General features: G+C 51.2%; 2 protein-coding genes across 2 annotated transcripts; one reads left to right on the forward strand and one right to left on the reverse strand.

Moving 5' to 3' along the window:
- Positions 1-648: 648 nt before the first annotated feature.
- ZIC2 (Zic family member 2) lies at positions 649-5638 on the reverse strand. Its single transcript, XM_003413963.4, has 3 exons — positions 4567-5638; positions 2634-2797; positions 649-2479 (listed from the first exon to the last, which is right to left on the reverse strand). The coding sequence occupies exons 1-3, from the start codon at positions 5636-5638 to the stop codon at positions 2135-2137; spliced, it is 1581 nt and encodes a 526-aa protein (XP_003414011.1). The 3' UTR covers positions 649-2134.
- Positions 5639-16327: 10689 nt separating this feature from the next.
- Positions 16328-22642, forward strand: ZIC5 (Zic family member 5). Its single transcript, XM_064275669.1, has 2 exons — positions 16328-17783; positions 22200-22642. Exons 1-2 carry the CDS (start codon positions 16343-16345, stop codon positions 22640-22642), a joined length of 1884 nt encoding a protein of 627 aa, XP_064131739.1. The 5' UTR covers positions 16328-16342.
- Positions 22643-25513: the final 2871 nt, after the last annotated feature.

Genomic DNA, 25513 nt, shown 5'->3' on the forward strand with positions numbered 1-25513 from the left:
CCCCCGTCTTTGCCACCCGATCTTTCCACCTCACCAAGGGTGGCTTGAGAGCAGCTAGGGCCTCTGGACATCCAGGGAGATGACGTCTTGATGATCGAGATTTAAAATTAACATTTTCCCACCTCTTCCCTTCAACTATTAAAATTATTTCTGCCTTCTTCCTCAGAGCATCTTCTGTTTGAAAACTCTGATAAACTGCAGAGAGTGGGGACAAGGATGTAAAATGCGGAAAAGCTGCTGATCATGGTCATTCTCCACCTGACTCACTCCCACCTGGCAATTTTAGTCTTTATATCTAGTTCAGTTCCATTTTACCGGAATTCCTGAAGAGGCTCTCTTTGGTTTTGGGCTAACAGTCTATTGCTTTCCTATCCATTCTCCCCTCAAAAGAAAATTAAAATGTGGTCCATGGATCACCTTCTCTGCAACATCCTACGTACTGGTGCACAGCAGCTATGCAGATAAGCAAGATTTCTAAAGCAAGCTCTCTGCTTAAAATTTCAAGAAGAAAACTTTTCCTAGAAACAGGCCCTTAAACTTTAAATAATCACAGAGCCAAGTTCAAAAGCAAAGCACTCCCCTCAGTTTTAAACTTGCAATTAAAAATAACTGTACCTCAGCTTTTCAGAAGGAGGGAGAGGAAAGAGGGGGAGGGAACGGGGAAAACAAAGAATAAGGAAATGTTTAGTGCTCTTAAATCCAGTCCAAATAGCTGAAAGAAAGAAAGGCATTCCCTCAGATAATGGAGCCATTAGAAACTGTGAAGGTTCCTGCAGCCATTCCTCACATGGCCTTTCCAAAAATTTAATTCATTCTCAGTTACTTAACAAAGAACGTAGAAAATAATTTTGGGACTTTCTGCCAAAGGGGCAGTTTTTGGCCTTGTTTCTAAGGGCACATACACCTTCCTTCCCAGAATGTGTGGTGGGGCCTCCCATTCACTCAGGCAGGATGATCATACCATACCCTCAGCTGCATTTTCCCTGTTTTTCTTTAATAACATTGCTAAAATTTAATAACATTGCTAGAAAAAAAATCTTCATGCAGTTTCAACACATTTTATTATATTTCTGTATGCATTACTCTCAAAACATATCACAAGAAATGATCAAACCACTTAAAACCTTCAAATAAAAAATCTGGAACAGTTTATGCCCACAATTGTACATATTTATAGTTAAGAAACATTCTTTATAAATATTGTTTCCTCTGTAGCAAGTTAATACCATAATTTAATTACAAATGGATAAATATGGCAAAGGGTATTTACAGAAGGAAAGGTGTTATTAGGGAGAAAAGCTAAGGGCACCACGTTGATTCCCCCCCACCCCCACAATCTTTCATACAGAAACTAACAAATCGAACTTGCAAAAGCACGACAACGGCACATGTAAACCCAGCTAACAGAAAAATACATTCACAAGCATTGGTGGCGGTGGTGTGTATGTGTGTGCTGTGGATTGGTGTGCTGAAGGAACAGGAGGGAGACTTTGGCACGGTTCGTTTTTTCCAGTCTATAGTTGCATGAAGTTTACAATCAAGTTGCCTCATAAAAAGGAACACAATATTCAATACCACAATACAAAAGAAGCCATTTCCTTCCACAGTACTTAAAAAGAAACTGGGTGAACTAAAAAGAGAAAAGAAAAAGGCCATCACTTGGGGAAGGAGAGGGAAGGCAGGGAGGAAGGCAATCTGGAGCTTTACAAATGGACAAACTTCTATACACCAAGAACCCATTAAAACCACCTCAGAGAAGGAAGGAGGAGTCTGCTATGTACACGGTTTGTCGGAAGTCCGGGAAGAGGGCGGGAAGGAAGGTGGGCATGGAGGGGAACCGGAAGGTTTCGTTCAATATTTTTAATTTTTTTTTAATTTTTAATTTTTATTTCTTATTTTATAGTTTTCGTTTCAGAGACTCCCGAAGTGATATTTTTGCTTTTCATGCCCAGATTTGTTTTTTTTTTTTTTTAAAAACTTTTAAAAATCCTCCTGCTGATAAAATCATGTTCATTATCATAAAAATCAGATTCGTGATTATAACTACAAGATCACAAGTTCCCCTTGGCGCTGGCCACCGGGAGGGCGCCGTCGCCAGGGTGGGAACTGGGAGAGGGAGAGAGGCCCCGGCGCCTCACACGTACCATTCATTGAAGTTGGAAGAGAGGCCGCTGTGGCCTCCGGCTGTCCCGCTGCCCCCGCCGCTGCCGCCGCCGCCCCCGCCACCAGCCCCGCCACCGCCCCCGCCGCTGCCGCCACCGGAGCCGCCGCCCGCGCCGCCGCTGCTGGAGCCTCCGCCCCGGTGCACCGCCGACACTGCGGCCGCTGCTGCTGCTGCCGCCGCCGCCGCTGCCGGGGACAGGTTGGAGCTGCTCTGGGGCTCGGCGCTAGGGGACACCAGCCCCGGGGGCGTGGAGGACTCGTAGCCGGAGCTGGCGGCCGGAGAGGACTCAGAGCCCTGCGGGGAGGACTCATGGACCTGCGAGAGAAAAACCGGGAGGGGAGAGCAGAGGGGACTGGGTGTGAGTGCAGCTGCTGTGGGGCAAGGCCCCCGAGGACGAGCGCCCCCCAAGATGCCCACCGCGCCGGGAGCCTGGGGACCGTCGCCCTCCTCCCGGCCGCCCCGGTGGTACCTTCATGTGCTTCCTCAGCGAGCTGGGGTGCGTGTAAGACTTGTCACACATCTTGCAGAGATAGGGCTTGTCGCTCGTGTGCACGTGCATATGTTTCTTCCTGTCGCTGCTGTTGGCGAAGCGCCGGTCGCAGCCCTCGAACTCACACTGGAATGGCTTCTCCCCTGTGGAAGGCAAACACGGGCGCTGGCTGCAGGCACTCACAGAAACAGCCCTCGGAATCTCCATTCAGGCTGTGAGGGAGAAGGGATTCCCGGAGGGGATAAGAGGAGAGAGAGCTGGTCCCTTAAACAGGTGGGATCCCTTCCCCGGCAAACCCAAGATGGAGTTAACCACCTTCCCACCTGACAGCCTTCTTCATTTACTCCACATTCAAGTTCATTCCAAGCTCATGCCCATTTCCTCAAATTGCTAACGAATTTGGGGTAGCACCCAGCCTGCCCGCCTTTCTATAAGGTTTCCTGGATTGGCAGCTTCTAACAAGTTGGTCTCGCCATGGAGAAGCTGTTACTATGACAAAATATTTGGGGCATTATCAAAATCACACAGGCTGCTGGGCTACTGTCGGTTTCTCTTTGCGGCCAGTAGGCAATTACATTTGGAATTGCTGTGTTGTTTGGGGATGGGGTGGTGGACAGTGACTGTGCCAGTAATTTTTCATCCAAAATTCTGCAAATTGGATTAACCACAGTTTTCAGCCTCACCTCTAGTCTTTGAAGAATAAATTGGATAAAAGGTAAATATTAAAGAAAAGGCAGTAGCTAGTGATTGCTGAGAAGCACAGCCTGGGGCTTGGGGGTTAGCAAAGGCTTTAAAATCTCCCCGTTTAATTTTCTGGCGGTTCCTGCATCCTGTTGCCACAATACCAAATGCTTGGAGTCATTTAGAGGTGTGAGAACTCAAACATCGTTCCACTTGGAAAGGGGGCCATTTAACGTTAGATTCCATTAGCACCTAAATCGTTTTTTAAAGACATCCGCTTAGACACAGGACTCAAAACGAGCGTTTCATGCAAATAAATTTCTCAAATTTTAAACCTTGTTAAAAGCTTGTCTCGCACCTCGGCTCCCTCCCTTCCCGGAAGAGAACAATAGGCCGCTGGCTCATCCCCACTTTGGAGTAAATATTGACGGGAGAAGTTGCTAAAACATTTGGCTTTCTTTTAGGAAATCGTCTGGCACGATATTGGCTGGGACCTGGTCATAGATGAATAATCTATGAGGCAGCAGGCACGTTCTTTTGCGGCTCTCTGTTCTCACGCGATTCCCCGGCGGGGCCGCATTGCCCCGGGCTCTGGCTGACCGGGCTGTGTGGGTCCAAGTTTGGAATCTCAAACCCTCTGGTGCCCATTAGAGAATTTCACAAACTGCTGCGAAACCACCGTGAAGCCCAGCGATCCACCCCAAGGCAGGCTTTAAAAACACTTTAAAAATGAGAAATGTTTTACAGCTTCAGACTCATTTAATGGAAAACAGTTCCAGGAAGGGCGGTTGGACCTCAAGTAAAATAAGTGGGAAAACATAGAGCGCTCCAACACAGACACACACCCGGAGCAGAAAAGCACATTCAGACAAGCTGGCAAAATCCTCTCTAGGCTGGATTCCCGGGCACCGAGTGAGGGGCCAGTTTTATTTTGTGCATTCTATTTAAGACGGAAATTATTAAGCAGGGCTGAGCAAACGAAGCCATTCCGTCACCCAAAACATACATTTGATGTTTCCCTGACCATTTAAAACTCAATTTCCGCAAATGGAAAAACTCAGCCCAGTAATAGTCTTTCATTCTCCAACAAAAATAAGCTGCTGGCTCTCTCGCACACACAAAAACATCTCCCATTCCAGGGCCGGGGTTGGCGGCCGGCTCGTTTCTCCCAGCAAACCAAGCACAGCCTCTCTCCCCTCTGCGCCCCGTTTCTGCCCTGGCCCGCGGTTACCTGTGTGGGTCCTTTTGTGGATCTTGAGGTTCTCGGAGCGCGCGAAGACCTTGCCGCAGCCCGGGAAGGGGCAGGGGAAAGGCTTCTCGCCTGTGTGCACGCGGATGTGGTTGACCAGTTTGTATTTGGCCTTGAAGGGCTTGCCCTCGCGTGGGCACTCCTCCCAGAAGCAGACGTGGTTGCTCTGCTCCGGGCCGCCGACGTGCTCCACCGAGACGTGGGTCACCAGCTCGTGCATGGTGCTGAAAGTTTTGTTGCAGCTCTTCTTGGGATTGCTCAGTTGCTCGGGGTCGATCCACTTGCAGATCAGCTCCTGCTTGATGCACTGCTGCCGCATGTAGCGGAAAAAGGCACCGGGGTGGTGGTGATGGTGATGGTGGTGGGCCGCGGCAGCTGCCATATTCATACCCATGTTCATATTCATAGGGCCGTACTGGTTGTGGAGCTGCGCCGCCGAGTAGGGGTCGGTCCGCGGGCTGGCCACCTGGCGGTACTGCTCCGAGCGCCCGAACACCTCGCCAGGCAGTCCGAGGCGCATCTGCCCGTTGAGCACATTCTGCGAGCCGTGCGGCCCATGCTGCTCCGGGAGGCCAGGGAAGAGGAGGTGGCCTTGCGCGTCCGAGTGCGCGTGGTGCAGGCCGCCCGCTCCCGGCCCGAACAGCCCGTGCTGGCCGCCGCCAGGCGCAGAGTCCCCGAAGCCGCGACTGCGGAACAGGAAGTCCCGGGTGGAGTTGAAGGGCGGCCCAGAGTAGGAGCCGACGTGCGCGGCATGGGGCCCGAGCGCGGCGGCAGCAGCCGCCGCGGCAGCGGAACCGGGGTAGGCGCCTGGGCCCTGCGACGTGAACGCCGAACTCTGACCCGGGGACAGTTCGTGCGCGCCCGGGTTGAGCTTGAAAGCGCCCATGTGCGCGGCCGCCGAGTCTACGAAGCCGTTCTGCGCCGCTGCCAGGCTCAGCTCACGGTCCTGCATCTCAGCGGCCGCCGCCGCCGCTGCAGCAGCCGAATGATGATGGTGGCGCGCGAAGCTGCCCACCCCGATGGCCGGGAACTGCGGCCCCGCGTCCAGGAGCATGGCCAGAGCGCCCGCCCGCCCCGCCGGCCCCGGCGAGCCTTGCACCTCCGCGCCGCCCCGGCTCCCGATCTGCGCTCTGTGCGTCCGGCGGCCGCCTGGCTCTGGGCGCAGGCGGCGGTGGTAGCGGTTTCAGCCCTGGGAGCCGCGGTCCTGCGCCCGCCGACGCTGCCGCTGCAGCCTGGATCTGCCTCTGGCGGCCAGGCGCGGAGACAAGACGCGGAGAGGAAGAGGAGGAGGAGGAGGCGGAGGAGGAGGTGGAGGAGGAGAAGAGTCCAAAGCCAGGCGGAGAACCAAAGTGTATTAAAGGAGCTGCGGCGGGGGCGGGCAGGCAGGGCAGGGGAGGGCGGGCGGGAGGAGGGAGCAGGAGGGAGGTGTGGGGAGCAGAGCAGAGCGGAGCGGGGGGACACCGGGGGGCGATCGCAGCGCCGGTGCTGCGCCGCGGCCCCCACCCCTGCGCGCACCCGCGCGCGCACGAACACACTCACTCGCTCACACGGCCGGCGGACCAGGGGGGTCCAGCCGCGCAAATCGGTACCCGGAAAAAAAATCGCAGCAGCGGTGAGGCCACGGAGTCGGAGCGCGGCGGCACTGCGGAGGCAAGAAACGCGGGCGATGCGAGGACGCAGGCGAGCTCTGCGCTCGGCGCCCTGGCCCGGCGCTCCCGCGGCTCCACCTGACCGCGGCGGGGGCGCCGGGGCAGCGGGCGGAGGCCGGGCGCCCTCCCCGCTGCGCTCTCCGCGGCCGCTCCCTCCCCCGAGGCCCTGCTCGCACCGCCCCGCGCGCGGCGGTTATTGTTCGGCGCTGCGGCCGCGCTGTTTATCCCTCCTTGTCCTCCGCGCTTGGCATTGGCTGCGCCTCGTGTAGTAAACTTGCAGCGGCCACGAATTCCCCCAGATGAAGGAAGCAGGCGCGCCGCTCCCTCTTTCTTTAAGTTGTGCCAGAGGAGGAGGCGGGGGAGGAGAGAGGAGGAGGAGGCTGTGGGAGGAGAGAAGGCGAGGAGGGGGAGGGGAGGAGGGGGAGGCTGGCCTGAAAAACAATAACAACAATAAAAAAGTGATCGCCCTCTCGCTCCCTCCTCTCCCGGTCGGCCCTTGGCGCCGAGCTGGGATCGGGTGGCCGCACCCGCGAGGAGCGAGCCGAGCTCGCGGCTTGGGCAGCACACGTGAGGAGGCCAAAGCGGCTTTTCCACCCTTTCGGCTGCGTTGGGCTCTGGATGTCACCCCCTCCTCCGCCTCTGTTCACTTCGGTGGGCGCCGCCACCGCCGCCGCAGCTTTTTATTTTTTACTTTTTGTCTCCTCCTTTTCCTCTCCCCTCCCCCGCGCCCCCTTGTCCTCCCGGCCTCCCCTAGCTCTCCCTCCCGCTCCGGCCCGGCCTCCTGGTCTCACCGCCCCCTTTACAGCGGCTCCCGCCCCGCCCGCCTCCCGGCGCCGCCATTGGTCGCCTCGGTCCCGTCAATCCGGTGTCCCCGCCCCGCGCCGGGCTTGACCCTCCTCCCCAGCGCCCCCGGCTCTCTCCGTCCGCCCAGCCGCAGGCTCTCGAGGCCGCGGGCCCGGCTCGCTAGCCTCCTGCGCCTCGCCGCGCGCCTGGCGCTGTTACTCCTGGTTCTGGCCGGCCGCGGCGCTCTCAGAGTTGGGCGGCTGGTGCGGCGCGGGCCCCGGCCGTGGGGTCACAGCGCCCTCGGCTGTGCCTGGACCGGGAGGGTAATAGCACCACTTGCTCGCGCCCTTCCACGGAGCCCACCGTCTCCTCGGGGATCCGAGCCGCTCCCGGCGGGCACTTAAAATCCTGGGGACGACAGGCCCGGGCACCCGTGGCTGCTCAGTCGGGCCGCCCGGCGGGAGGCACCGCGCACGGGGCCACTGCAGGCCCGGGGCCCCGCCGGGCATGCCTCGGGGAGCTGCCCGGGGCCCCCTCTCATGACAGATGTCACTCTCCCTACACCCCCCTCTTGTAAACTTGTTCTGTGTTATTGAAAACACAGGTACAGGACGGTGGGCACCGATGGAACCAAACATACCCCTTACTGTCTCTCACTGGACACTCATCCAGACACGGTACCCCGGGCCGTGGACCCCACGCCCCTCCTTGCGCGCTTAGCTCCCCGCGCCGTTCGCATCCTGCTCCTCTTACAGCTGTAAACACTGGGCAGCGGCCCCACGAGGTAGGGGGTTGTTTGGAAGTGGTTTACAAGACAGTGTCACCCTCGGGGCGGATGCCTAGAAGCCGAGGCCGCAGCCATCCTGGGGTGGGAAGTGTGGGGACGCCCGCGGCGTGCGGCCAAAGGAGGCTCAGACTGGAGCCTGGCTGCAGGTCAGGCTTAAGGCCTCAGGAGAAGAAAACACGAGACTCAAGTAGGGTTTAAACCTTCTCAGGAGGTATTTATCACTTCTCCGAGAGCGGGGAGCGCCTCCCCCGGCCGTGGCGCCGCCGCGAAGCTGCTACGCGCGCCGCGACCGCCAGGGTCAGGTCAGCCCCGCGGCCCTGATGCTCCGGACGCGCCCGGTGTCCCAGGCTGGCGAACGTGGGTATTTCCTGTCCCGCTGCGCAAAGCTCGCGCTCCCGAGGTAACCGCAGGGTGAAATGGCCAGGCCGGAGACGGCGGAAGTGTGAAGGGACGGCCTGAGGCCAGTTTCTTTCTTCGCCTGGCTGGTGTGGAAAACTGCTTTTATTTATAAACTTCTAGGAGTTGAAATAAAATTTAACTAATATAAAATAGTCAACATGAATTTCAAAATTTCCTGTTGAAATGAAATCAACAAAAACGCAGGAAGACTCCCCTCTGTCACTATTGAGGGCAGATTTGGCACTCTTGCCGGCACAGGCCGCCTCTGTCGGTTTAGGCGGATCTCTGCAGGTCGGAGCTGGCCGAAGCCTCTAACACAAGGAGCCTTACGCCTTCGGGCTGTTTCCCGACTCCCGTGCGTGGGGCCGGGGGTGGGGAGATAAGCAAGAAGGAGGGAGGCCCCGGCATCGTGTCTGAAGGCACGGGGGTTTGCCTGGAAGCTGGAGATCCTCGACTTCCCTGAAAGGAGGAAATTCGCCTCTCTTCCACAGCCCTACATAAAGGGAGAGGGGAGAGCAGATGCCAAACTGGCCCCCTGGACAGAGAGGGACCTGGCAGAGAGAGAGAGAGAAAACAGAAAATCTCCAGGAAGGAAGTCTGCCCTGCTACGTTGAATCAGTTAAAAATGGTCCAACACACCGGTTTTTACCCGTGCTTACTTAATTTATCTGTTGATTAATTTATTTATATTGGAAGGGGGCGAGAGGAGAATAATTGGAAAGGTTTCCTCCAAATATATTTTCAAAAGAAAATACTTTCTTAGAGATTGGTTATGAAAATAGCAGTCCTGCACCTCCAAAGAGTTCACCATCTGACGTCCTCAAGTTTTCTTTCTTCCTCACTTTCTCACTTCCTCTCTTGCCCCCTCCCCACTCTCCCCTCGCTCTCCTCTAAGACCCATTCTCGCCTTTCGCTTTGATTCCTCCTTTTCTGTGCCCAGGCTTGGGATGGCGCTGCTGGGCGCTGGCTGGCGCCGGATTCCCGGAGCTGCGCGCGGCCGAGTGGTGGGGACGCGTTAATTCCCGCCGGAGACCCTGAGGGCTGGGCCCTCCAGGCTATTCTTTCCCGGCTCCAGTTCTCCTCTCTCTGCAGGACACAGAGGAGCTGCGCCAAGTTCAAAGTCACGTCGCCGTCCCTTCTCAGAAGTGCTTTATTTCTCTACAAACCGCAAAACCCCTTTCCCTCATGATAGTTTTTTTTTTTTTTTTTTAAGGAGGGAAAGGAAAGAGCAAGGGGGAAAAAAACTGTAAAGGCTTTCAGAGTTACAGTTATTGCCTCAAAACTCAAAATAGACTTGGGTTCTTTGGTGAAGGGAAAAAAAAAAAAAAAAAAAACGGCCAAGCTGCGTTACAGACGGTATGAGTGAATTCAATTTTTCAACAGGTTTCTGGAAGGGCTGGTCTGAGGCGGTATCTCCATCGGGCAAACACGCCCCCTCTTTGTAAGTTTTCCAAAATTGTTCTTTCGAAATCTCACGGAGCTTGCTTTGGGCTGGGCCGGAACCTGGGGTGGGGGAGGTTGGTGAGGGTCGGTGGCCGGCTTTGCTGTACGTGGCAGGGTTCTGCGTGGCGGGCCCACGGGCAGACAAGCCGGCGCTCATTTCTGGGCAAGCGGAGAGAATGACAGCGCGAGTGAGGATTCGGGCTGTCTTCCAGAAATGGAAAATCCCACCGAACACCCGTGCGTTCGTCAGTCGAGCGCCTCGTTGCAGTTTGTGGACGTCCGTGAAGTGTGGACTGAGTTCTTTTGTTGTACGGTGTGTATTTTGTGTACATATACATAAATACAATGTATACACACATGCAACATACTCTGTCTCACACACAGGTATCTGCTGCAAGACGCGAGGGGGAGGGAACTGGAGCAAAACTGACCATTAAATTGGAAAGCAAAAACCCTTGGTTGCCTACCATTCAAACTTTTGATTCTCTTCTAAAGGCAAGGGATGGAAATGGGAGTAGGAGAAGCTGGGGGAAGAGATAGGAGAAACAAATGTGGAATCAAAATAAATAAATAAATAAAGGATTTCACAGCATTCCAGGGCCATCATCTGTATCACAGACTCATAAATTCAACAAGATCATCCACAGGATATTAAGTTGCAGGTCACCTTTGATTCAGCCGTCTCAGCCACTCCTGGGCTGGACGACCCCTGACCCATGAAAGACCACATGTGTGGTGGGGGAGCCCCCTCTGTAAAACCCACCTAAAACAAAAGTTCTTTGTCAGGGCTTTAGGGAAGTGTAATGTAAAAAAAAAAAAAAGGGGGGGGGAGGAATTGTGAAAATCTCAGCCCAAGTTGTAACTTTTAAGTACCACTTTTAAGGAGGAGGTGGGGAGGTGTCATAGGCTAAGGCAGGCCCTCTCTGGTCAGCTGAAAGGACTCCTTCCAACAGATAAAATTTACTGTTCTCTAACTGGGCTTATAAAAAGTCTCTATATAAAATATGTGCTCAGCAGCAATTTAGTGACAGGGATGGAGACATTTGTGTATTTGTCAAAAGGGACTTAGAAAAAAAAAAGACAACCAGCTGCTCCTGCCTTTACTACTGCATTGTTGATAGCGGTTGTGGTTTTGCAAAAAGAAGAGAACTCACCGTCCTCACTTTGTTGCCCCTTTCCTAACGAGCATGTTTCTACCACTGCGAAAACACAACAAAAGAAAACAAAAAAGTAAAACCGGAGGCATTAGCTTACCTAATGTGTTTAATTATTCTGAGAATCCTCACCCTTCGGCTCTTAGGCGCACTACATCCGGGGAGGTTGAATACCGGTGACAGGCGAGCAGCTTTCCAGTAAACCACAGTATTATTGCAATAGACTTTGTAATACAATTTATGCTGTCATTCATAAATAACAATGCCATATGTCAACCATATTGCTTACACAAGTAAATCCGTCAATGTGTCACTATTTAATTTATCCCAACAGCTTCTTCAAATATTGAAGTATGGATATTGGAAGGGATGTGGGAGTGGGGGGAGGGCTCCCCACGAATTTGAGATTTTTTTTTTTAACTGTACAACTTCTATTTCTCCCTTACTCCCCCATTAAAAAAAAAAAAATCCTAAAGAATAGGGAAAGAAGGGGAAGAGAAGAACATCTCCGGGCCAACATAAATAAATATTGCGTGGTTATATGAACCGTGAACATGAAAGGGAAGTTTTGTGGTTCTTGTTTTGATGTTCTGAGCATATTTTAACACATAACAATGATGAGGCACCCAAGAAATTACCAGTCCTAATGGTCAAATATAGTTCAAGGGCCTTTCTCCAACAACCCCTAATCTCTAAAGGTAAAAAACGATAAGCAAAAGGGAGTATTTGATGATGGGCTAATTTTACTCAACTTTTTCTTTAGCATTGGGGAAGTAGAGAAAATGATGATTTTTCAGTGGACTGTTGTTAACCACTAAGGTGGAAATGGACATGGGATGAGTTCAATTCTTTACTAACAACAACTGTCCCCAATCCAATGTCTCTGTCATGGCCACCCGGCCTCGATCTTCTGCTTTCTTATTGGCATTAAGTCCACATGCCAGGGATCATGAACTTTAGCAAAAGGCACATTTTTGGTTACTCTTAGCCCTACACGTATCCGTGGAGCCTTAGGATTCAGCGGGAGCTCAGAAGAGCGGGGAAGAGGGGCGACTCCGAGGAGCAGCTCGGAGGGCTGCGAACTGTGGGGCGCTTGGGCGCACCCAAGGACCCTGGGCCCGACAGAAGCCCACCAGTTGGTCAGATCGCGAGTGGTGAAGGCCGGAAGTTAGAGAATCAGGTCCCTGCCAAATGCTAGCAGGACAGTCCGCGGGGAGAGGAGGCCCAGGCGGCTCTGGACCTCAGATGCCTAGACACCTGGCTAGCCTGATTTGAACAGGCTTTCGGATCTTGAACCCAAAGTCCCCATCACTTCCGGCCGTGACAAAGATCAACTAAAATGAAGCTTTGCGGGCCCCCTTGCCCACCTCGCCCTGGCTTTAGGGAGCCCGGAGTAAAGAACCATCCCCCTCCGTGTCTGCTAGCAGTACCCCCTCCTTATCCAGCACCCATTTGCCCTCTTGAGCTGAGCTTTAATGGTCCTTTGATCCCTCCAGTAACTCAGGGCTCCCCATTCGCCCTTGAACCTGCCTACAGGGCGGCCCAAAGAGCACTAGGCGCTTCGAGTCCGCCGGGCACCCAGCTCTTCTGCAAGGAGGCCGCCCTCGGGGAACTACGCGGGACCGGCGAGTCGTAAAGCAATTGCAGGGGTTATAAAAGGCGGCCCGTTGTGTTCCCCAGTTCCTTTCTTTTCCACCCCACCGTCCCCGGGGTTTTCCCCTCCCCCCACCTGCAGAAACAATCACAGGCTCAAAAGCCAGGAAATGTCCAATTCACTGCCTTTAGAGTTTATTAATTGCCCACACCCATCACAAGGAAACTTGGCTGTGTTCAGCGATGAACAGAGGGCACCAGGGACCCGTGGGGCCGCCGTACACCCCCCTCTGCGCAGCGGGAAGCCGGGAGCCCCCGCTGGGCATCCCCAGAGACCGGGTCCTGTGGCTTCTAGGCAGCTCAGGGCGACAAACCTGCCGGGTTCGGGCCAGCTCGGCGCTTGCTGTTCCTCTCACTTCCCCAGCCTCCTGGCGCCTTTGTTTGGGGCTGGAAGGAGGTTAGGGTTCGGGCGCAATGTAGAGGTCTGGAAATCGAGCCACCAAGAGCCCCTGTGGACTCCAGAAAGGGCATTTCCAATGCTTACCCTGTTGCTGCGCCCCTCACAAGCACCTTTCCTGCAAAAGCGCAGACTGGGGCGTAAATTTTGGGGATGGGCCCTGCCGGCCAGTGCCACAGTCGGCATGTGAGGCTGGATCCCCAGAAAGAGAGCTGGCCTAAGGATCTCTAGAGCCCCTGTTTTTATTACTATTATTATTCTTTCCTCCAAGGCCCTGGAAATTGTTGGTGTTTATTCAGGAAGTGCAACACAGTTCTAGGTTCTTAGGAACTGGGGATGTTAAGGGGGTTTGATTTGGCTCTCAAATAGCTTAAGAAAGAAACAGCGCACCTGGGGTCAGGGGGGTCATCACAATAACAAAAAGCGCTTCTACAAAATAAAAAGGTCTTTTATAAAGAAAGGCAATCCCGGAAATCCATGGCGAGCCTTCCTGAAGACCATCTAGCTAGGCCTATTCTCTGGTTTAATTGGCATGCAGTTTATTGGCGCCTGATTGGTGTTGATTGAAATTTTGTTCCCAGTCCTTTCTTTTAAGAATTAGCATCTCAAGTCGACTTACCTGAGTCAATTATCTTTTTAGGGTCTGGGTTTGGTCATAAATTTGCAAATATTCATTAAGCTCACTTTGTAAACATCCCTTTTTCCAATCCTCCCCGGAATCTCTATGATTTCCTAAGAAAAGTCTTTGCTTTTTTAAAGGTTTCCATAAAAAGAAATTGATCAGGGAGCTATATTTGAATGAAGACATATTAAATCAATGACAGATACACATCACGCTGAGTTTAACAAGAGTTGGACAAGGAGGCAGGTTCCAGAGTCAGCATGGCCCTGCTGCACCGTTATTCACATTTTTACAGCCTTTCCTTCATGCCTTCACCCATTAAACCATTAAATTCCCCCAATTCGGTAAAACAAAGCAGTTATAATTTTGAGGAAAAGCTATTTTGAGGGGGGGTGGAGGTACCTATTTTTACTACACAATAAAAATACTAAGCCGTCCATATAAAAGGCTAGATTGTGTTGATTTTCTTTATTCATTCATTTTTGGTTTTTATTTATAACCTGAAGGATTAAATGCAAAGCTGCTATTATGCAAGTATTGGTGCTCACTGCCAAGAAGTTCAAATAAAGGAAATACATTTGAGATGTTCTGAGAAAAGGAAGACAATGGTGACCATTCCACGTAAACCATCCTTCATAAACCATCCATAGAGATGGTACAGTCCTCACCCAACTTTTGCCTGATTGGCCTGAGATGTTAAGTCTTTGAAACGAAAATTGTGAATGGACTTGTTTTCTCCAAATATAAATGTGGATTTTGTCACTGTTGTTTATTAAAAATTGTCATTGTGTTGCCACTCTTGCCTTTCTGGTTTCTCCATATTTGAACTTCCATTGAAGCTGAAAGAAAAAGCCCATTCGAAATTTGATTGCAGTACTTTCTTTGTCTGCTTGTCAGTTTTATAAGAGAAATGATGCTCCCAAGGATCATGGAGAAGCTCCCTGTTAAACATTGTTCGGATCAACGTAAATGGTGCTATCGAATCAACTCTTTTGAAAATATTTCTTACTACTTCCCAGGACCATCTCCCAGATGATGGCTTTATGCAGTCTATTTTTAGTTGGACAGCAAGCAAATTAAATTAGTGACATGTTTTATTGCATCAAAAAAAAAAAGTCCAGAATCTAGTCGTTACCACTTAAAGCAAAAACATTATGGAGAGCAGCAAAACCCTTAAAAGAAAACAAACAAACAAAAATTCCTGACTTTGATTTGTGAGCATTTTGGAACTTTACAAAATTTAAAAAATACTTTCTTTTTAAAAACTGAAGTGACATGTTTGGACAGTAAAAACTCTAAATTTTTTGTCCACCCTCCAAAACTGACACAGGGATCTATTTCCATTAAAAAAAAAAAAAAAACTGATATAATAGCAACCAATTTTGAAAGGAATGGGACTATCCGAAAAAAGAAAAATTCTGTTTTTATGGTTGTCAAGTACGTTTTTTTCTTCAGGTAGACTGGCTTATTACAAAAGGATAAGATTAAAGATTATTCCGTTGGCAAATTAATAGTGAAGACATTTTTTTATTTTAAAATAATTATTTTATTGGATCAATTCTAATTTGTGGTCCTCTCAGAAAAACTGAGGCGCTAATGTGGAGTGTGTTCTGAACCAGAAGAAGAAATTCTGCTTAAGACATTGCTTATTTGGCTGATTGTCTGGAGAGTTGCCGTTCGCCCTGTCCTGCCACTGTATTGCTTCCCGATGTCTTCCCACCCACCCCCCACGATAGATCTAATTGAAAGTGGCAGATCTGGAACCGATGAACAGTGAGATTACACTTCCAGCCAACTCCTCTGAACCATGTTGAAAAGGATTCCATGAGCTAAAAAGTGGAGGTAAAATGGGAAAGATTTATTTTGACCTCACCTGGTGTTTTGTGGAACCAAATCACTCGAGTTGTTTTACAACCAATAGAATTTTAATATCCTTCGTCATTATGTCTCCTGTCTGTGCCCCCTACGTTAGCCCTGAGTAGACTGGGTCTCCTTCCCAAATAAGTAGTTTCTAGCATCAACACAGTGGCTGCAACAACGGGCTCAAACGGCGATTGTGAGCATGGCGCAAAAGGGTCGCGCAGGACCCGGCAGTGTTTCGTTCTGTTGTGCACACGGTCGCTAAGAGTCGGTACCGACCTCACGGTACCTAACAACAGCAGCATCAACACTACAGGTATCATGACAGCGTACGTCTGTTCACCCTCTTCCCACCGAGGGCAGCCCAAAGCTCTTCCAGGGCAGAAGAGGGTGGAAAGCGTTTGGTTGCTGTAAGCGGCACAGTGAGCCGTGAAGCCGAGGGTTTTGAAACCGAGGCCCCCCCGCCACCCGCCCTTTGCCGCTCAGGGGGTCCCCAGGTTCCCCCCACCCCGCACCCTCCGGCCGCGTGCCTGCGCACGCTCTCCGCGACGCGCGTTATGGGAGCGCGGGGCGCTGCGCGCGCAGGCCCAGCTCAAACTTTCTGCAAGTGCAACTTGGGCATCCCCGGGGAGGCGGGGACGCGGGGTTCCGGGGGGGGAGGGGGGAGGAGGGAGCGCGAAGCGAAAGCGCAGGCGGCCCCGAGCACGGGGGCGCTTTCCCGCTGGGCCGAGGGCCTGAAAGGGAGCCAATCGGGCAGCCGCGGCTGCTGCCAATCACGCCGCTGCCTCCAATCCCACCCGTGCCATTTCCAAAATCTCGGTCCCACTGCGCAGCTCAAATGTGGTTTTCGCTCTGCCAATCGCTGGAGGACAGAGTGGGAACAGGAATAAGCAGTTAGGAGGCCAGAACCAAATAAGTTAAAGAGCGCTTTATATATACATGTTTTTGAAGGCGGACACAGGGAAAAAAGTCCCCCCAGTGAGGGTCTATGGGCCTGATTATGTAGTTCTGATGGAGCTCCCTTTGGGCAAGAGGAACCCGCCAGAGCTGAGATTAGCGGATTTGGCAACGGCTAAGGCCCAGCCTCTTCAGAATATGACAGGCTTCCTGGCGCTGGCGAGCCCGCCAGCCCACTCCCAACTCCGCGGTGCCGCCGCGTACCTCCACCCGAGGGACCTGGGCGTTGACCCCGGCGTGGCCGTCTCTCCGCTAGGACCGGAGCACATGGCCCAGGCGAGCGCGCTCAGCCTCAGCCCTCCCTCCCAGGCGCTCTTGGCGCAGCCCGAGGCCCCGGCGGCCGCCGCCAGCACTACAGCCACGGTCGCACACCCCTGCGCGGGCACCCACCCCGACAACGGGGGCAGCAGCTGCGCTCAGCTCTCTGAGCCCCCGCCCCCAGCCCCTCCTCTTCCTCCCTCCCCCTCTCCCCCTCCTCTTGCCCTCTCGGGCTACACCACCACCAACAGTGGCGGCGGCGGCAGCAGCGGCAAAGGCCACAGCAGGGACTTCGTCCTCCGGAGGGACCTTTCCGCCACGGCCCCCGCGGCGGCCATGCACGGGGCCCCGCTCGGAGGGGAGCAGCGGTCCGGCACCGACTCCCCCCAGCACCCCGCCCCGCCTCCCCATCCTGTCGGCATGTTCATCTCCGCCAGCGGCACCTACGCGGGCCCGGACGGCGGAGGCGGCGGGGGTCCGACGCTCTTCCCTGCGCTGCACGACACTCCGGGGGCCCCTGGCGGCCACCCGCACCCGCTCAACGGCCAGATGCGCCTCGGGCTGGCGGCGGCAGCGGCAGCTGCGGCCGCCGAACTGTACGGCCGCGGCGAGCCGCCCTTCGCGCCGCGCTCAGGGGACGCGCACTACGGCGCTGTGGCGGCTGCTGCCGCCGCCGCAGCCCTGCACGGTTACGGAGCCGTGAACTTAAACCTGAACCTGGCGGCGGCGGCGGCAGCTGCCGCAGCGGCCGGGCCCGGACCCCACCTGCAACACCACGCACCGCCCCCGGCGCCGCCGCCGCCTCCCGCGCCGCACCCGCACCAGCACCACCCCCACCTCCCAGGGGCGGCCGGGGCCTTCCTGCGCTACATGCGGCAGCCAATCAAGCAGGAGCTTATCTGCAAGTGGATCGACCCCGACGAGCTGGCCGGGCCGCCACCGCCACCGCCACCGCCCCCGGCCGGCGGCGCCAAGCCCTGCTCCAAAACTTTCGGCACCATGCACGAGCTGGTGAACCACGTCACGGTGGAGCACGTGGGCGGCCCGGAGCAGAGCAGTCACGTCTGCTTCTGGGAGGACTGTCCGCGCGAAGGCAAGCCCTTCAAGGCCAAATACAAGCTCATCAACCACATCCGCGTACACACGGGCGAGAAGCCTTTCCCCTGCCCCTTCCCGGGCTGCGGCAAGGTCTTCGCGCGCTCGGAGAACCTCAAGATCCACAAGCGCACTCATACAGGTGGGTGTCTGTCCCAGTCCGCGCCGCTGCCGCCGCTTCCCGCGCTGCCGCCGCTTCCTGCGCCGCCACAGCTTCCGCCGCTGCTTCTCGTCTCTTGCTCGCCTTCATTTTTTCTTCCTTCTGCTGCTTCTCTTCGCATATGTATAACCCGGACATGTGACTTCTTTTTTTTCTCTCTCCCTTCTTTTTTTTTTCTATGAATAAGTAATTCGATAGCACACACAGGCCCCGCGCTGGGTTCCCCCACGGCGGAGTCTCCAGCGCGTCCGCAGCCTCTGCGCCGGGACCGGCAACGCGCTCCAGCCGCCTCCGCAGCCGCCCGGGAGCAGAAGCAGCAGCAAGAGAAGGAAGGTGCCCAAGACTGTCGGCAGCCCCCATCCGTCCAGCCCCAGGAACTCGGGAGCATGGCGGGGAAGGGGTCACCTGGGCGGAAGCCGCCCTGACGGAGCCCCCACCTCCTCGGCCGCAGACCCCACGCGTTCGCCGCGCTCCTGAGAGCGGGCGTGGAGGGGCGCGTGAGGATTCGTTGCTTGTATTGGGGCCACCAGGCCGAGTTCGGTCAGGCCCCTCCTGGAGGGGAGGGGGTTCCGTCATTATGGGGCAGGTGGCGAAAGGCTAGGAGAGGCCCGCGCCCTAGGAGACCCCCCTGCACACACACACACACAATCACACACCCCACACATACATCTTCACACGCACATACCAAACAACTTCACACACTCATACTCGCCCACCCCCCATTCACTGGACGCCCATATGCCTTCACACATTTACCTTCCATATATACTCATTCACATTTCCTCATTTACACACCCTCATGCACACCCACACTCACACACCGTCACACAGTGCCCTCTTATACATTTTATCACACATAGCCCAGAGCGTGCTGGATAAGTTGGCATCTGACCTTTTAAATAAGATTCTAGTTGGGGGAGAACGGGGAGGACTCACAGCCACCGCTCGGTCGTTGGAGCCAACCCTGCCTTGGATCTTGAGGGAAGCCCCAGGCGCCGTGAGAATCCCTCCCATCACCCCCAAAGCCCTGCCTTTGGGGGTGTCATGGCCCCGGGTGAGGGAGGATGCAGCGTAGGGGTGATCGCGTCTATTCGTGGTGTGCACCCCTTTGAACGGATAAGCGCGTTGGATGGAAGCGCTGCTGAGCGCTGGCACGGTCGGAATTTATAGGGACACAGTATTACCCCTCCGAGGATACTTAAGTAACTGGAGTTTACGTTCAGTAATTACTTGGCTGATTTATCGGCGCTGCAGCGACGAGGAGGCAGCCACTGGGCGTGGGCCTCAACACCAGGCCAGCGGCCGGGGCGAGAGGATCCGGTTCGTTTGCAGGAAGAGACGTGTAGGGGCGTAGCCGAGGCTGGAACCCCGGGCCTTGCTCCTGGAGGCCCACACTTGACAGCAATCTTCTTCCAGACAGGGCTGATGATGGGTTGGGAGCATGTTTTTCGAGGAGCCCCATTTTTTCTAATCTGGATCGGTCTGCCTTAATGATTTTTATGAAAAGAAATTTGCCGCCAGCCCCTTAGTAAACCCCCTCCCCGGCCTGCTAAGGCAGCTGGTTGCCCCTGCGCCCAGCACGTGCCCACGGGGTCTGGGCCCGTGAGCATGGGGAGCCCGACGGGCGCGGGGGCGTGAAGCCTTCCCCAACCCGGTCCCAAAAGGGAAGCCGAAAGGCTGGGCCGGCGGCCTCGGGCGCGCTTCGCCTTTCCAGGCCTCGGAGGGGAAGTGCATCTCCTCGCGGCTGCCGGGAGCTCAGGGCAGTTTCCGCTCCCGTAAAGCCAGGACCTGGAAACCCCTGGCGCCCTGGCGCGGAAGCTAAGCCAGAATCCCAGCCTTCCGGCACCTGCCCGGCGCGGGCTCGGCGGGCCCCACCCCTGCGTCGCCAGGCGGGGCGGGGGGGGGGGGCCGGTGCTGCGTGCGCGCGCGCGTGGGGGGCGGGGAGACCCCGGCCACCCTCCCCGGAGACCCACTTCCGCCCGATCGGTGAGGGCACCCATGCGGGCTTGGTTGAGGGCAACAGTACGTGGGGGCCTTTGCATTTCCTGCCCCCCTCTCGCAGCTCCGTGGACCCCCATCGGTGAAGAAATCCGGGGCCCTCGGGCGTCTCGTGTTCAACTTCTGGAGCTCGGTGCCTGTTGTTTTTTAGCTGTCCCTGGGCAGCTTAGCCACTGGGCCTTGTATCCAGAGAGGAACTATCCTGGGACTTCATGTCATTCTCCACACCACACTGCTTTCCCTTTTGAGGGTTACCAGGGATCTTGCAACAGAGCGATCTAAGAAATAACCTGAGCCACTCCTGAAGGCCCATTTCCTAACCCACGTGCCTAAGCCAGTTTTGTTGATAACATTCTTCTGGGCCAGACTCAAAGTTCTCTCAAGAACTGTTAAGACCTGGAAGTTAACCTACAAATAGCTTCCCTAACTTTCCGATGGTCACCACGTCTCTAAAACTCTGTAAATATGTCGTTAAATTCTGACTCTGACGTGACCCCCTGTCAGAATCTGAATTGTAAACACTGGGGTCTTGGAGCCTTTCTAGTTTGGTAGAATTTGCTCACTGCCCCGTAAGGCGTCTAAATAACATGGGAAAGTCTATTACCCCCTTTTTTTTCTCTTCCACTTTCTTCCTCTTCATCCCTAATTTTCTACCTTTTCTTTCCTCTCCATTCCTCCCTTTCTTGGTTCTAATTGCTTCCCTTTATCACGTGCAGTGGAAGAGCCAGTAACGTTCAAAGTGTTTGTCTCCACAATCCGGGATATGTAGGTCGTACAGAAACAAGAGAATTCTAAAAAACGTTCTACGTGTGCATTTTGTGAATAAGTAAAGTGACTTAAATCTCCACGAAGAAAAAAAGAGGAGGCTGATTATAATTTTTTTTTTTTAAAGAATACAGTGTTAAATTAGTATTTTCTCCAACTTAAAGTGGAATACAGAAATCAGGAAAAATAATTGATGTTTTGTTAAAAGGGAATGTGCCACATCATATCCACAAAGAATTTTCAAAGGCTGTGATAATCATTGGGATTGTTGAGTTTTTCCTCTACTTACAGCTCAATGTAGGAGGTATACTTGAATAATGTCTAATTTCATTTGTAAACAAAATTTCCAAGGACAGTAAGGTATATTCTAGGCATCTGAATACTGTAAATGTATTTACATATTTTCATATTGAAGCAATTGTTATTGGTGAAATGTAAAAAAAAAAAACTATACTGAACCTTTGTATAAAGAGAATAAAATTCACCATGGAATTTATGTACAGGAAGCTGAGTCTTTATAATAGAGTTCTTTTTTTTTTTAAAAATAAATGATCCAAAATGAAGAAAAAGGCAATACCTAGCGTGGTACCTGAGTAGCTTCTGAAACATGGACAAAGCCAACTTTCTTTTTTAAATCATCTAAATATAAGAAAAAAATATTATTTTACAATAATATGTACAGCTTGTCAATTGTGGACTCAGATATAAACCTCGAAGATCATACATAAAGTGAGAGGGAAAATTCAGTTACCCTGTTACCTGCTCTCTTTCTTATTGGCTTTTTACCACCCAGGGGTCATGTGGCTGAATTTCTCTAGTTATTGAATAAGTTGACTTGTGGTCTCAGGTAAAGGGTAGGTTTTGGCGTGTAGTCTTCATTAATACTCGTTAGGGTCCTGGTCCCCATGCTCCTAATTGCGCTGTAGGTTGTGAGGAAAACTGGTAGAACACAGAGGCCAGTAACCTATTCTCTGCCCAGCTAGGCCTGTAAAATCTCATGGTGGGATTGTGTGTTTTACACTTGCCTGTATTTCTGAAAAGGATCGTTTTATTTCATTTCCTTCCCCAACTCCACATCCTCCCCACCCCTGCCCCTTCCCATCAGTGAAATCCTGGGGAACACTCTAAAACAAAATGACATTATTTTCTTACAGTTTTACTGAACTCCTAATTTCCTTTTACTGTAGTATGTATGTTTATTTTGTTTTTCTTTTTCCTTGTATTCTTCCCCCTAGCTATGACTTTGGAGGTATCGCTTTATCAGTGTTTATCTCGGTGGAGGGGATCTGCTGTTGATATTTTTGTTTGTATGTATCCTTAGGGGAGTTGGGTTGGTTATGGGGGTCCTAGGTGTGTTTCAGTGTTACGTCCTGGACATTGCTCCAGCTGTTCTGAGACTGACCCCAGTGGTACTACAGGAGCTGACATTATCCTCTTCTAAGCCAAGAGCTGCTACTGTCCAAGGAATGCCTCTAGGCCAATGGACACCCGGCCCATCCCTGAGTTATCCCTTCCCCCATTTCATCCTGCGTCACAGGAATTAGAATGGGAGTTGGGAAAAGGTATCCAAGATTTCTCTGTCAAGTGAGAGCTTTCTGGAAAGCAGTTGTTAATCTTGTCTGCATTTTGTTTCAGGGGAAAAGCCTTTCAAATGTGAATTTGATGGCTGCGACAGGAAGTTTGCCAACAGTAGTGATCGAAAGAAACATTCCCATGTCCACACCAGTGACAAACCCTACTACTGCAAGATTCGAGGCTGTGACAAATCCTACACTCACCCGAGCTCTCTGAGGAAGCACATGAAAATTCACTGCAAGTCTCCACCACCTTCTCCAGGAACCCTTGGTTACTCTTCAGTGGGGACTCCGGTGGGCACCCCCTTGTCCCCTGTGCTGGAACCAACCAGGAGTCGCTCCAGCACTCTATCCCCTCAGGTCACCAACCTCAATGAGTGGTATGTTTGCCAGGCCAGTGGGGCCGCCAGCCACCTTCACACACCTTCCAGTAATGGAACCACCTCTGAGTCTGAAGATGAAGAAATTTATGGGAACTCTGAAGTTGTGCGGACTATACATTAAGAATTTATTAATAATAATAAGTAACGTAATAAGTGGGAGTCCTTAGACTATATCCTGACCTAAGACAATGCTGAGCCTGTGACAGACCCATGACTCAGACTTGCCACCAGGTCTAATTAGCCCTATTTATTCAGTATGAAACCCTATGGTGTTTGTACATTTAATTAATTTAATTAAGATATTTGGACTTTTTTTTTCCCCTTAAAAAAACAAACAGCCCAACCAAGCTGGACTTGTACAGTGCAGGGGGACAGAGCTGGGGGCCAACTGTACCAAGGAAAACGATTGGGAAGATTAGTTAATCAAGATACACACTGTCGACGCAATGTTTTTTTTTTTTTTAAAGGAGGAGGGAAAGAATTAAGTCAGAGTTTAACACAGCTACAAGGCCCTCTGCATTTCCCAGAGTGCCTCTCGAATGCCTTTGACACCATAATGTGGGCTGCTTTTGAGCTTCCCTGTTTGGGGCCCTAATTCTGCAAAGGCCTCGTGATTGTAAACCACATACTTGCTGCATTGCCAACAGATCTTGGACTGTACCTGTGTCCAAAAATATTTGTAAAAACCCTTTGAGTTCTAGTATTTGTCATTTCTAACTTCCACTCTTTTCTCACTGCTCTCACCTTAACTTGGTATTTTTATATGGGATTATTTCTTCAGTACACTATGATTAAAAAAAAAAAAAGGTACAGCAACCTTAATATATCTCCGAATATTTACTGTGCTCCTGTGATTGTTGACGCAAAAGTGAAGAAAAAAGCTGCTGCGGTAGACCAACTGTGAAACTGATGTTTTATACAACAAGAAGTTCAAGTGCTTTCTTTTCTTTCTATGGCTTTTTTTTTCCCCTCCTTTTTTAAATCCATCTGAAATCTCAGATGCCGCCTCTCTATTGTGTCCAAACTTCTTGTGTAATAAAGAGATGTTTTAGATCGTAAGTTCTTTGGGATGCCAAAATTAATAGTCAAGTCTGAGGAGGTGTGATTTGGCTCGTGACTGTTTTTTTGGAAGGCTGTTTTTAAATCAGGCCAACCTCTCTTTTATGCTGTTGTATCAACCTTTTAAAAGTCTTTGTTTTTCAATGCCTGAAACTCCATTTTAATACAGTTTTCCACCTGAGCACTAAGCACACCGGAAAACTCTATTCCATTTGTAAATGACAATGTGTGAAGCATATGACTTACATTAAAAGAGGGGAAGGAATTGCTATACATATTAAAATTTTTAAAAGGTTTATAGTTACCACCAAACACTGATGAATGTGTGACCTTTGCCACAGCTGTCAAGCTGGGAGGAAAAAGGTCAAGGACCTAGGACAATAACTCTTAGTCAATTTATTTTCGGTTGGTACGACACATCTCGTGCAAAATGTAGCCCATCATAAACATCGTACAAATACACTGAAGAGCACTAATTTATCCTTAGAGACCCTGAAGACACCCCCTCCCCAGGGTTTATAGAAATTTGTTTTGTGTGCTGTAAGTGGTTGATGTAGTCTTGTCATTGTTAATAACTTGTATGTGAACACTATTGTTTGTACAGTTGAATTAATTTATTTTCAGAGATCACCTCCCCCCACCCCCCCGGAAGAGTTCAAAGCACACCAAAGAATTACATTATACATTTTGGTGAAAGATTTGTCATTTATGATCCATGGTTTATTAAAAAAAAATGGAAAAAATTATATTTCTAAGCTTACTTGAATGAACAATGTAATGTGAAAACCAAGACTCTTCCTGCATGTATTTTTTTGCATTGTGTTGATGAGATTATATATAGTTTATAGATATATTACTAGTACAGTGCATGGTGCTGTCACTTTGAAAGCCTTTAAATGTTGTCTTCGGATTGCTACCGTGAATACAAAACATGGCAGACCCTCTTTTATAAAGAACATAAAACTTGAATATAAAATAATTCTACATTTAAAAAGTTTATTTGATTTTCATATTACTTTCAAAGCCCTTTCAAATAGACAAAATAAGAAGGTATGAACTTTGGGGGGGGTTAATTTATGTATTGTAAACTTATTAGAACAAAATATTCCTGATTTATAACGAGTTGTTTTATTTATACAACTTTTTCAATGGTAGTTTGCACTATATTATGCTACACGTTTATTTATTATGAAACAAAGGAATATGTATTTTATGTATTTCGCCATGCATAGGTTGACTCTGCCACAGATTTATTGGTTCCTGATACACCTAAAATAAAAACTTAAAATGTGTACCTCCAATAGAAAGAAAGGATGGTTACGAAGTAATAATTTAATAAAGGTATTCTTCCTATGGATTGCTTATGTTTTACATAACGGCACATTTGCCATTTTCTCACAGACAGAACAGGTTGACGTAGTAAACATTTAGATTCTTTTCGTTTGGTCTCTTGATTTCGTAGATTCTTCCCCAAGCAATAAAATATTTTTACAGCTTGGTTTAATTTATGATTTAATCTAGAAAGTGCAATATATGTATGAAGACTAGTCGCTGCAGGTTGCAATACACTAGCATAGATCTTAGGAGTTACCTGCGTTCATTTGTTAAACAGCAAGGTTAAAATTTATATCCCTAGTGACTCTTAAGTCAGTGAAAAGCTGAAAAGTGAATTTTGACATTAGAGTGCCTGGCCTCTAAGTAAAGGAAAGATGGATGGGCTCCCAGACACAAAGAAGGTGAAGGCCAAATCGTTCAGGAGCCGTGATGGGTATTGAGTTAAACACATCCTGAATGAAGTTGGGTAGTGGGCATCGAGTTCCTCTTACATCAGGTAATGAGGGGATAAAACATTGTGGCTTACTTTGGGACTTGAGTGGATGTAAGCACCAGCTCAGAATTTTGGGGCAGGCGTTAGGGAGAAATTAGATTGGTG

Source organism: Loxodonta africana, chromosome 23, assembly GCF_030014295.1.
Source record: "Loxodonta africana isolate mLoxAfr1 chromosome 23, mLoxAfr1.hap2, whole genome shotgun sequence".
Taxonomy (NCBI): domain Eukaryota; kingdom Metazoa; phylum Chordata; class Mammalia; order Proboscidea; family Elephantidae; genus Loxodonta; species Loxodonta africana.

What these genes read in the sequence shown, in the direction of transcription:
- ZIC2 (XM_003413963.4), bottom strand. Translation starts at nt 5,638, where the DNA reads ATGCTCCTGGACGCGGGGCCGCAGTTCCCGGCCATCGGGGTGGGCAGC. An exon ending in CCACAAAAGGACCCACACAG is followed by an intron (nt 2,798 to 4,566) that starts GTAACCGCGGGC and finishes TGCCTTCCACAG; the next exon opens with GGGAGAAGCCATTCCAGTGT. An exon ending in CGCTGAGGAAGCACATGAAG is followed by an intron (nt 2,480 to 2,633) that starts GTACCACCGGGG and finishes TTTCTCTCGCAG; the next exon opens with GTCCATGAGTCCTCCCCGCA.
- ZIC5 (XM_064275669.1), top strand. Translation starts at nt 16,343, where the DNA reads ATGGAGCTCCCTTTGGGCAAGAGGAACCCGCCAGAGCTGAGATTAGCG. An exon ending in CCACAAGCGCACTCATACAG is followed by an intron (nt 17,784 to 22,199) that starts GTGGGTGTCTGT and finishes ATTTTGTTTCAG; the next exon opens with GGGAAAAGCCTTTCAAATGT.